This window comes from Nomascus leucogenys, chromosome 5 (genome assembly GCF_006542625.1).
Source record: "Nomascus leucogenys isolate Asia chromosome 5, Asia_NLE_v1, whole genome shotgun sequence".
NCBI classification, from domain to species: Eukaryota; Metazoa; Chordata; class Mammalia; order Primates; family Hylobatidae; genus Nomascus; species Nomascus leucogenys.
The window spans coordinates 36319454-36332423 of record NC_044385.1 but is presented as its reverse complement, the minus strand read 5'-3'; the positions used below and the strand labels follow the sequence as shown (position 1 = coordinate 36332423).

General features: G+C 41.2%; 1 protein-coding gene across 1 annotated transcript in view; it reads right to left on the bottom strand.

Annotated features, from left to right (window-relative positions):
• C8A (complement C8 alpha chain) overlaps window positions 1-12970 on the bottom strand; it is a 64486-nt gene that overhangs the window by 40025 nt on the left and 11491 nt on the right. Inside the window, exons 2-4 of the mRNA XM_003265135.2 lie at window positions 11469-11562; window positions 3537-3681; window positions 2412-2559 (exon numbers count right to left, since the gene is read on the bottom strand). Of these exons, the coding sequence (XP_003265183.1) occupies window positions 2412-2559; window positions 3537-3681; window positions 11469-11562 (387 nt within the window). The remainder of the gene's footprint in view (window positions 1-2411; window positions 2560-3536; window positions 3682-11468; window positions 11563-12970) is intronic.

Genomic DNA, 12970 nt, shown 5'->3' with positions numbered 1-12970 from the left:
AAATAAGAGCAAGAAAGGCCTTTGAGATCTGAGATAAATAGAAGAACCATCAAACATCAGTGGTTGGAGTGGAGCAGGACCATTTTACCAGTTTCAGTATTCAATGTAGGTGAAGCACACTGTTCAGAAAGTGTATTTGAGATGTTTCTAGTTAAATCACGTGGGAGAAGATCCATGGTCTGCCAATAAGGAAGGGATTATTTTTCATTTCAACATGTCAATATTTCACACTTCTATTGTTTATTCTACAGCCACCTTTGAAATCAACAAGAATCCCCTTTTATTGATGTTGCGGGCTGGATTACGACTCCCCAACATTCATGTGTTGAAATTCTAACTCCCAAAGCCTCAGAGTGTGAGTATATTTGGAGACGGAGTCCTAATGGGGTAATTAAGTTGCAGTGAGGTCATTATGGTGGGCTGTTATCCAATGTGAGTGGTGTTCTTATAGGAAGGGGAAATTAGGACACAGACATGTACGAGGGAAGAACATGTGCAGACACAGGAAGAAGGCAGCCATCAGCAAGCCAGGGAGAGAGGCCTCAGAAGAAACCCCTCTGCTGACACCCTGACTTCAGACTTTTAGTCTCCACAATTGTGAGAAAGTAAATTTCTGCTGTTTAAGCCACTCAGGATGTGGTGTTTTGTTATGGCAATCCCAGCAAACTAAGACTGCTGGTATGACAGAAAACAGAATTTTCTCATCTTTTTATATGTGTATATCTACATGCACTTACAGAGTTCAATTCCATCAAGTATGTGGGCTCTGATCTCAGAGCAATTAACCATAATGAATGAGGGCGGCATTTCATGGAACCCCCACTTGTCCTTGAGTGGGCAGCAACAGGGCTGGGTCACTCTATGACAGTTACTACAACTCCTCATTTCCTTGTCTGTAAAGATCCAGCTGATCATATCGATTTGTTTCAATTCAACCAGTACTCAGCGAGAGGCTATAGGACAAGCTCTGACACAGGGCCTGAGGAGATAAAAAAGCTGAGTCAGAAGCAATCTCTGCCCTCAAAGAGTTTATTTTCAAGTTAGGAGACAAGACCCTAGGCAAAGACAGAGTGGCAGAGGACTAACAATACTAGAACGTCACTCTGAGCTAAGCCCTGTTCTGGTACTGGAGAAGCAGAGATGACAAGGAGCCCCTAGCCTGGGCAGATAGACACCCCGACAGACGTCCCCCGCCCTATTGGGTAAGAGCTGTGAGAATAAGACTTGCAGGAGGCTCTGGGAGCAATGGAGGGGATTAAGTCAACCTAGGCAAAGTCAAGAGCAGAGGAGGGGGCTGTTACAAAGACTACCTAGGGGAGATGGTACCTCGGTGTACTAGTCTGCAGGGGCTGCCACAACAAAATACCATAGACCAGGTGCCCTACACAACAGAAATTTATTTTCTCATGGTTCTGGAGGCTAGGAGTCCAAGATCAAGGTGTTGCCAAGGTTATTTTCTGCCGGAGGCTCTCTTCCTGTCTCAAAGACAGCCGCCTTTTCACTGTGTCGTCACATGGCTCATTCGCTATGCATGTGTGGAAAGAGAGAGATTGCTGGAATATCTTTCCCTTCTTATAAAGCCACCAGTCCTCTTGAATTAGGGTCCTACCCTATGACCTCATTTAACCTTAATTACCTCTCTAAAATCCTTATTTCCTAATTCAGTCACATTGGGAGTTAGAGCTTCAACACATAAATGTGGGGATAAGGGGAGACACAATTCAGTGCAGAACATTAGATAAGGGGTTACCCAGGTAGGAATTTGGGAAAGAATATTCCAGGAATATTGATTAAGGCTCAGAAGGAAAGAGTTTGATGCATTCAAGGAACTGAACCTGAACATAAGTTAAATGAAGAGAAGTTAGAATCCAAGCTGATTTCATCTCAACAGATAAAGAAACTGTGCCCTGAGAGGTTTAAGTAAGCAACGGGGAAGTGGGGGTTAAAGCCCCATCTGTCTTACCCTGAGCCCATTTTCTTTACACTGTGTCACACCATTAGCCCTGGTTATTGCAAGCATCTATAGTGCAAAGCAGATTGTGAACAGGGCTATTGGAAAGGCAAGGGCTTAAATCAGAGAAGAACTATCTTTCTGAGACATCAGGAAGGCTTCATGGAAGCTGTGGCTTCTTAAACGGGCCTTAGAAACGGCGTTGGGGTGAAGGGAGAGGAGCAGTAGGGTAGGTGTACTAAAAGAGAGGAGAACTCTCAGGCAGAGACATGGGGGGATATCATGGGCAGTGTCACATAGGCAGGACTGGACAAGCCATCTCTGGGGACAATGAGAGTAGCTCACAGCATGCACTCCAGAGGAACCCTCCAAAATGGCCCCCTTCTGTCCTCAAAACTAATGCTCACGATTAAAGACAAATCATTCCCTGCTCCTAAATAGCTAGCAGTCAGGGCCTCACCCCAAGGCTGCCTTCTGTGATCCTGGAATTGGTTCATACTGGCTACAGTCTTCATCAATGGCCCTGACATCTTCACAGTCCTCCTCATCAGAGCCATCAAGGCAGTCTTGGTCCCCATTGCACATGAGGTGGCGTTTCAGGCAGCGACCTGGAAAGGAGAGACTGTGGCTGCTCCCCAGGTTCCCCTCTCCCTCCCGACCCACACCCACAATCAGTAAGTCCTTTCTGCCTCAGAAATAAACCTCCCATCTGTCCCATGCTCTTTCTGTTCTCACTACCTCTGCCTTCCTTCCAGCCTCATGAGCTCCCGCCTGCAGCCACCCAGCTTGGGCATTGCCTGAGTTTCTCTCTCTCTAATTCTCCACATTGCAGCCCCCAGTAATCTTTCTAAAATGCCAGTCTGCCCATGTAATCCCCTTGCTCAGTATCCTCCAGTGGTTCTCCATTCCTCTTCTTCCAAATGCCATAGTCTGGACCCTATCTGCTCATCACCTACCTGCCCATCACCTACCTCTCTTCCCAAAGCCCTGATGCTGCAAACATTCTGGGCTGATTGGCAGTCTCTGATCCCCATGCTTTTGCATGTTCTTTCTCCTAGAAAGTTCCATTTTGTTTCCCAAGTCTCTACTCAACTACCATTTTGGAGCCCACCCAGACTGCCCAAAGCAGATTTGAGAACCTCCTCCTAGAAAAAGTCCCACTAGACCATGCACATGTATGTGCCCATGGCTATCACACAGTATTGTAATTAACTCCTTCTAGGTCTCTAGACTAGGCATACATCAAGGTAAGGTGCATTATTTTTTTCATGTCTATATTAACAGCAGGTAGCATACTTCTTGTCACACAATATGTGGCCAATAATATTTGTTCAGTGAGTGGGTGAATGAATGAATTGTGTCTTTTTCTAAATGAATCAACAGATGTTCCTACAAAGTTGAATCAAAATTACTTGGGCTGCTGGCTTGGCTTAAAATGCAGATTCCTGGGACGCATCCCAAACCTACAGAATGGCAACCTCAAGAGGAAGTGCTCAGGAGTATGCATTTTAATAAGCTCCCTGGGGAAGTGTTCACATGTCACTTTTGACAGGCACAGCTGTTATCCTGCTGGAATGCTACTCACCTGTCTCCTTACACTGAAAATCCTGTCCACACTGTGCTTGCCTTACACAAGTTGTAGAACTGGAGCAGCTGGCTTGATCCCAGATGTCACCACTGCAGATGGTTCCCCCAAACTTGTTTGGCTGCAAGAGGCTCCGGTATCGGTACTAAATCAGATTTTGAACAAGACACATTCTTGTCAATCAATCAATCAGTCAATCAAGACTTGTGCAGCCAGGTCTCAGCTCAACATAAGAAATAATTATCTAATGATTGAGAGCTGCCTGCGAAGCTGTCTTTTGAGGGATGAATATGCATAAACAGTGGTGTATCACCAGAAGTGGCACAATCGCCGATTGGAATGTTGAATAGGGCCTCCAAGCATGAAACGAAAGGCCTGGACAAGATATTTCTAGGGTCTTCCTACTTGCTAGGAAGAACCTCTGTTCCCTCTTCTTGAAGAAGTTAAATTCCTAATCTTTCAGTAACATTCTGCAAGTTGCTCGCTTCCCTGTCTACTAGCACTTGGCATATGAAGTTGCAATTGAGCATCCCCGTAGTTCTCCATCTCTCCCACCAGACTGTGAGCAATTTGCATATTGAGGGTAGAGAAGAGAGGACCATGTCTTATTTGGCTTCATACACTTGGCACTTGATCTAAGGTCAGGTACTCAAGAGGCACGTTTAGAAGACATCTGTTGCTTTTTCTTTGCAACATTTCTTCTGGTCCTGGAATTCCCCTCTTTCTTTGGGGATATATCTCCTATAGTTCAGGTGGGAATGGACTCACTTCCTCAGTCACAGGGATGTGTGACTATGAACCAGGCCTGGTTCACCAAAGCATCACATCTGCCTAGTTGTTGTAATCATTGCATCGGGGATTGGCACGTGACTCAACCCCATCCAATCAAGTTCTCTCTGGGGATTTTCTTTTACAAAGAGACAGCTTCTTTTTCCTGGAATTGTTGGAAACTGTGGACATCAAGTTGTAGATGCCTTGCCTATTATGCAGAAAGCACCCATCCAAGAGATAGAGAGAGAAAGAAAGCTCTGAAGACATCATCTGAGTCCCTGGGTCCACCTTGCCTGCAGATAAATAGACACTTGACAGAAGGAAGGAATTAAAATGCATGCCAATCTTGGGACTTTAGAGTTTCATAATCATGCTTTCTATATAGTGTACAGTGTCAGGCACTAGTGTAGAAGAAGGAAGCTGAAAACTAGGATATTCAGAGAAACATGAGGTTCTATTCCTGCCTTCAAGAAGCTTCGAGTCTAGTTGAGGACATAAAATGTGTAATAATACAAAATATGCAGTGCAGATAGCAACCACACAGTGGCTGATAAGGAAACGTGCAGCCCTGTATTTCCTAGTGCCTCTCTCCCTGGCTCAGCCCATGGGCCCTTCCTTTAAGAAGGTTAGTATGTAGGTAAGAAAGCAATGATTTGAGCAGCAAGAGAAGTGGGTTTCCTACCTCAATCAATTTCTTACTTGCTGTGTGAAGTATCAGGGTCTGGTACTTTGTGGCTCAGTTTCTAAATCTGTGCAATGAGGTGGGTGAGCTAAATGACTTACCTAATTATAATGACTAATATCCTTTCACCTGTGTCCTGCAGTTGATAGAGCATGGACATGAGGATTAGATGGACTTGGGTTCAGGGCCCAGATTTTCTTACCAACTGCCCATGAGCAAGCCACTTCCCTTTTCTGAGCTTCTGTCTTCCAGTGTGTGAAATGGGTGTAAGGGCACTTTCCCTTGAAAGGACTGTGTGAGCTCTGAGTAAGATAATGTGTAAAGAAGCCCCCAGCCCTAATTCTGGTATATTATTGGTGCTCAATAAGCAGAGGTGGTTTTCACATTTTTACTGTTATATGTGCAGTCTTTCCAGGTGATTCCATGGGTGAGTTGTAGAGCAGTGCAGCTCACTTCTCTTCTTACCCACCTCTGTCTCCTTAGCTGCTCATTAGCAAAATGGCAAAGGTAGCAAGGAGAGGTGAAGATCAAACCTGTCCATAGGTCTGTTCTGCCTTTCAGTTAATAACAGCAGTAAGAGATTTGTAAACTCTGTGGGAAGAGATTGTAATTAATGACCAGTTGGAGAACATCAGTATATTTTAATTTCCCACACACACTCTTGCCCCTCAGCACGGCAAATAAAGGAATGATCAGCATAGAAACGTAGAGCCAATTTTCTTTCTTTCTTTTTTTTTCCTCTCTTTATGTCAGTTTATTTCTAGATGTGCCTTCCAAGAACACTGGTTTATCTGTTACTTCCTCTATTCTGAAGTGTTTAGTCATTCCCACTCTTTGGAGTGTAACTGCTATCCACATTAAATACATTTCTATAATTTCCTTACATGAAACTATGACTTCAGCCAAATATATCTTGTTCATTGTTCCTAAACATACTATGTTTATTTCTGGCTGTAGACTCTTGTTCATGGTTTTTCTTCTTAGAATGACTTCTCATCTCACTTTCAAATTTTTCCTTCCTTTAAAATATAGCTTAAAGCCTGTTTTCCACCATGAGGTCTTTTAAGACTGTTCACCCTTTTTCCCACAATTCTTACCCCAAAGGTTTGACTTTCTTGTAAACTCATATAGATCTTATTGTCTCCATTTTCTACTTGAAACTTAAGATATATTATCTTAAATATGTTTTCTATATTTTTCCTTTATCATCAACTAATGTTATATGTTATTTGAAGGAAAGTGTCTCAGACTTTTTAACATGGCCAGCACTGAGTAGATATCCAGTCAATGTCATAATGAGAATGGAATATCTAACAAGGACATTATGCATGGTATAGTGCTCTCCAACTCAGACGACTATTTGCCATTACATGACACCTATTTTGATTACAGCTGTTTATTATGAATATGTTGTGCTTATAATTCCACTTCATTGAGAATGAGGTTGGGAGTGAATTGTAAAGGTATTTATCCAAGGTCCAAAGAAAGAAAATATTGCTGCTTGGAATATTGCAGTTAGGTCATTCTAAACTACATTTTTGCTTCTTTGACAAAAGGGCAAATTTGAGCCTGAAAATTGGTGCCAGGATACCTTAGCATATCTGTTGTACATGTTATGGGGTGAGGAGTTCACAGTTAAATGAGCAACAGGGATCTGGTACATGCCACTGTTCTGCAGTGCTTTCACGGTGACTTATAGGAACAGATTTAATATAGTTTAGTAACGGCTTGAGCTTCTCCAAACAAATAACACATAATGTTACTCGAAATCAGACACAGTAGGTACTTGCCTCTGAGTACTCCTTCTTTGAATTAGCAGCCAATTTTCTTTCTCACTCTAAAAATTATATTTGACCCAGCCATCCCATTACTGGGTATATACCCAAAGGACTATAAATCATGCTGCTATAAAGACACATGCACACGTGTGTTTATTGCGGCACTATTCACAATAGCAAAGAGTTGGAACCAACCCAAATGTCCAACAACAATAGACTGGATTAAGAAAATGTGGCACATATACACCATGGAATACTATGCAGCCATAAAAAATGATGAGTTCGTGTCCTTTGTAGGGACATGGATGAAACTGGAAAACATCATTCTCAGTAAACTATCGCACGACAAAAAACCAAACACCGCATGTTCTCACTCGTAGGTGGGAATTGAACAATGAGAACTCATGGACACAGGAAGGGGAACATCACACTCTGGGGACTGTTGTGGGGTGGGGGGAGGGGGCAGGGACAGCATTAGGAGATATACCTAATGCTAAATGACGAGTTAATGGGTGCAGGAAATCAACATGGCACATGGATACATATGTAACAAACCTGCACATTGTGCACATGTACCCTAAAACCTAAAGTATAATAAAAAAAAATTATATTCAATTTTTAAAACCTGTACCTACCAACTTGATAATGGTGATGGTGGCTACCATGTATCGAGTGCCTACTCTTGGCCAAACACTTTACATTCCTGATCTTACTTAATCTTCACAAGTTTATGAAGTTAAATATACTATGGGAATCCCATTTTGAGCTGAGTTAGAATTCCAGCTCTGCCACTTACTGTATATGCATCACTGGGTCAACTACTTAACATCTCTGATCCTGTTTTCTCATTTTAAAATGAAATATGTCTGAGAACATTGCAAAGATTCATCATAACACATGTAAAGAAATCATCACTTTGCCTGGTTTCTGATATACACTCAATAATAGTAGTTATCAATGTCATCATCATTCTTATATCCAGCTGTTGGGCTACTTCAAAACGAACAGAAGTGACCACTTATTTCATTCATTACTCTCCAGGATGGTTCAGCGGGAGGCAGTAGTGTGGAGTGGTCAGCCGCGGAAGCTTTTTGGAGTCAGACTGACCAAGTTTTAAATCAAGGCTCTGTCTTTTTCTTAATGGGTGACCTAAACAAAGTGGATGATGATGTCTATCATTTACAGTTGGCTGTGAAAGTCAAACAAGATAATTTTTTAAGGCATTTGCACAATTGTCTAGTACATACAAATTATTTAATAAATGGTGACTATTGCCATTGTCATACTTCCTATTGTATCTGTACTGGGAATGATGGTGCAAGCCATAAGATTCATTCCCATTGATTCCCTATTTTCTAGGTTGCTATCAAATAATGAAGATATTTGTGTGGCAGGAAGGTTGGTGCCAATATTCCCTTAGGGACTTCTCCGTGCTATTGCCTCTGGTTGGGATCATTAAGACATAATTTTCTTTTCTAACTGGTAGATAATGTTGCCTTCCAGAAATGTACATCTTTGTTTGGATGATTTTGAGAAGACGAAACATATTAATAAAAAAAACTAGGATGGTCTTTCACCTAATTAACAGAATTAATCATTTTAAGGATTACTTTAAAACACACGTGTTTTTGAGTCACTAAGGAAATAATTCTATTCTGATTTAAACTGCAAGTCATTGTCTTGTGCTACTGCTGTCTAAACTGAAATAAACAAGAAAAATTTAATTTAGGATATATAACAGGTTGAATAATGGCCACACAAAGATATCAAGTCCTAATTTATGGAACCTGTAAACGTTACCTTATTTGGAAAGCTGGCCTTTGTAGACATTATTGAAGTTTCTGAGATGAGGATATTACCCTGGATTGTCTGGATAGCACTAAGTGTCCTCACAGTGTCTTTGTAAGAAGAAGGCAGAGAGAGATTACAGGCAGATACACAGAGGAGAAGATGCACAGATGAGGCAGCAACGTGATCAGGGAGGCAGAGACTGCAGTGATCCAGCCACAAGGTAAGGATTGTCAATGCCACCAAAAGCTGGAAGAGGCAAATATTAGATTGCTGCAAAAGTAATTGCAGTTTTTGCTGTTACTCGATATGCCAAAACTGCAATTACTTTTGCAACAACCTGGTAACAGAGTCCCTTCCAGCACCTCTCAGAGGGAGCATGGCTCTGCTGATAACTTGATTTCAGACTTCTGGCCTCCAGAACTGTAAGAGAATACATTTCTGTTGTTTTAAGCCACCAAGTTTGTGGGAATTTGTTCCAGTGGACTCAAGAAACTAATACAGGATGTCAGAGCAAAATGAGCACGTAGGGATCAGACACATGTAAACAGGAACAGTCTAAGATTCTTCAGCACTTCTCAGAGATGAGAGAGGCAGAATAACAAATTTCAGGCTTTGATGTTGAATGAACTAGGTCAAAATTGTGTGTGTTTCTGTCACTTACTAGCTATGCAATTTTCAATAACTCATCAGGAACATTCACAGAGCACCTCTCTAACTGAGTGGTGGGTCTGGAGGCAGGATGACCATTCGCAAGCCCTGCAAGAACTCAGGTGAAAGAAAAGCAGGGATTAATTCAAGGCAATGGGACTGAGAATGAAGATGAAGGCACAGATGATTATTAAAAAACAGCTGACATTCCACAAATTAAAACTGTAATGAGATACCACCTTACTCCTGAAAGAATGGCTATAATTAAAAAATCAAAAAATAATAGATGTTGACATGGATGTGGTGAAAAGGGAACTGTTTTACACTGCTGGTGGCAATGTAAACTAGTACAACCATTATGGAAAACAGTGTGGAGATTTCTTAAATAACTAGAAGTAGAACTACCATTCAAGCTAGCAATCTCACTACTGGGTATCTACCTAAAGGAAAAAAAAAAGTCATTATATACAAAAGAGACTGTAATACATGTTTATAGCAGCACAATTCACAATTGCAAAAATATGGAAACAACCTAAATGCCCATCAACCAACGAGTGGATAAAGAAAATGTGGTACATATTCACCGTGGAATACTACTCAACCATAAAATGGAATGAAATTAATGGCCTTTGCAGCAACTTGGATGGACGTGGAGGCCATTATTGTAAGTGAAGTAACTCAGGAATTGAAAACCAAGTATCGTATCTTCTCACTTATAAGTGGAGCTAAGCTATGAGGATGCAAAAGCATAGGAATAATATAATGAACTTTGGGGACTCTGGTGGAAGGGTGGGGAGGGTGAGGGAATAAAAGACTACACATTGGGTACAGTATACACTGCTCAGGTGATGGGTGCACCAAAATCTCAGAAATCACCACGAAAGAACTTAACCGTGTAATCAAAACCTACATTTCCCAAAAGCTATTTAAATAAAAATGAAAAAATAAAAGAAGGAAAACATCTGGAATTCCTTAAACATGTATTCTGAGCCAGATGCATGAGAAGGGTTTTGTGTGCATTCCTCAGATATTGCTCACAATCATTCTAGAAAGTAGGTACTCTTATACTCCAATTTATACATAATGAAACTGTGGCACAGAGATGATTAAAAATATTCCCAAAGTAACAATGCAGATAAGAGGCAAAGCCGGATCTAAACTGCAGAACTGAATCTTAACACTCAAACTTGGCAGTGATGTGCTAATAGACAAGGTTCAGGCAGTGAGTGGTATGCCGAGTGGGGAAGGGAGCATCTGATACAGGCATGTGTGTCTGAAGGAAATTTTAAAACAATAATAAAACAGACTAGAAGTTACACTGTGTTTTATTATGTATTTATTTATTTATGAGACAGAGTCTGGCTGTGTCACCTAAGCTGGAGTGCAGTGGCACAATCTAAGCTCACAGCAGGCTCAAACCCCTGGGCTCAAGTGATCCTCCTGCCTCAGCCTCCTGAGTAGCTGGGACTATGGGTGTGCACTGCCATGCCCAGCTAATTTTTTTTGTGTGTGTATTTTTTGTAGAGACCAAGTCTTGCTATGTTGCCCAGGCTGGTCTTGAACTCCTGGGCTCAAGTAATCCTCCTGCCTCAGCCTCCCAAAGTGCTGGGATTACAGGTGTAAGCCCTCACACCTGGCTGACTATGTTTTATTATTACTGTGAGCCAGGGATTCTGAACAAAGTCAGAATTTTAATACTCCCTCTGCCTGAGTGGAGGGCTCTCAACATCCCTCTTCTTTTCATATGTCAATGGTACTAGGGATCATTTTGAACTATTCAAAGTCATTTAGATAGGCAAAGTAGACACACCTCTCTTCATTGGGTGTGTTGGTCTTTTCAATATATGAAAGTGGAATTCTCAAGAACACACTCTGCGACGTCCCTTGGATTATCTCATCTCCTCATGGGCAGCTTGGTATTTTGTTTCTAAGCTATTACTTCCTCCAGAAGACCCTCATTAGTGGGCAATAGATTTGCCATGACCCAGAGAGAAACAAACGTGCCCATGCACAGATAGCGACCTTTCTGCCTATGAGCCATAACATATATCTTTTGCAGCCTCACTCAACACTACCTTACAAACAAAATCAGGAGACACGGAAACAAGTTTCACTGTCCATGTACAATCAATTTCAAACAACAATTTCTAGACCCAATTTCTCCCCAGGCCCCTAGACATAGTGGAGTGCTTAAACTCCATTTGAATGCCTAATACACATATCAAATATGAAATGCCCCAAAACCGGTTGTAAGTGTCTTACCTTTTTGTCCTGGCATGGAAAGCAATCTGTCCACTCTGACCAGTTGCTCAGCTGGCAGGTAACTGCTGCGGGTGTAGCTGCCCGTCTTACTCTCCTAAAGAAAGGAAAGATCCCTGCATCAATTTTGAGATGCAAAATTTAAGCAAATGAGAAAGCTGTGCACATTTTCCTTCCAGTAAAACATGGTTTGGAAGAAATGAGGAATGAACATTTATTGTACTCCTACTTTATGTAGAAATGCCAACAGAAATGAGAGAGTGTATGGTGCTAGAGGGTTTATATAAATTATCCCTTTAACACTGTATCAGTCCCCCATGCATCAAATTATTATAATTTTAGAGAGAAGAATATTAAAGAAGGATAACAATTTTTGAAGAGCCAAAGTAGCAGAAAGCTCAGTGGTTAAGAATGTGGAGTCTGGGGTAAGAGGATTGGATTTGAGTCTTAACCACTTGCTGACTGAAAACTCGAGTAAATTACTTAATATCTCTGAAGTACAGATTTCCCATCTATAAAACTAAATTAAAAAACATTACCTAAAAGGGTTATTGAAAGTGTATTGAAATGCTTATGAAAGGTTTACTACAAGATGATTTTCATTATTACATGCTAGGACAATATGTGGATTATCTCATTTAATCCCTATGACAATCCTTGGAGATAAATATTATTAGATCTATTTTATGTACAGTGTAAGAAAGCTGGGATTCCTAAAAGCTAAGTAGCCCTGAAGTCATAGCCCAGGAATGACAGAGGCAAAATTGGAACTAGTTGGTTTGGTGGCAAAACCCATTTCCTGCTCCTCATCATGCTACTGCCTCATTTTATGCATCAGCCAACAGACATGAGAGAGTGTATCTCCAAGCCCACGATCCTTCTCTTACCCTATACTTCCCCCTCACCAATTAAAAAGTCTACTCAGGGAAAGAGGGACAAGCCACAAGCTTGCCTGGCTTCCACATTAGCCTCTTCCCATACACTGCTACAACTTCAAAGCCAGGTTGGCCCACTGGGAAAGTGGGAACATTGTTAACACTAGAATTACCACTGCGTCTGAGAGCCAGGCAGCCACTGCTGTGATGAATGGCATGATTATAACCCTAGTGTAGGAACAGAAAGTGTTTCAAATCTCATGCTAATTATGTAATGAATTTGATGAATAATGACACCTAAGTTGAAACTCGGCACAAGGAGGCATGGAATAGTTCAGCAAATTTTGTCTATCTTTAACTCTGGTTCTCAAACCTTTGGTCTCAGGATACCTTTACATTTCAGCAAATTACTAAAGACTCCAAAGAGCTGGTAAGTGGGCTAGATCTACCAATATTCACAGAATTCAAAATTAAAACTGAGAAATTTAAAAAATATTTATTAACTTATTTAAAATTACAATAACAAACATATTACACGTTACCATAAATGTACATTTTTGCAAATCCCTTTAACGTCTGGTTTAGTAGAAAGTAGCTGGAATCTTATTTCTGCTTCTTCATCCAATCTGT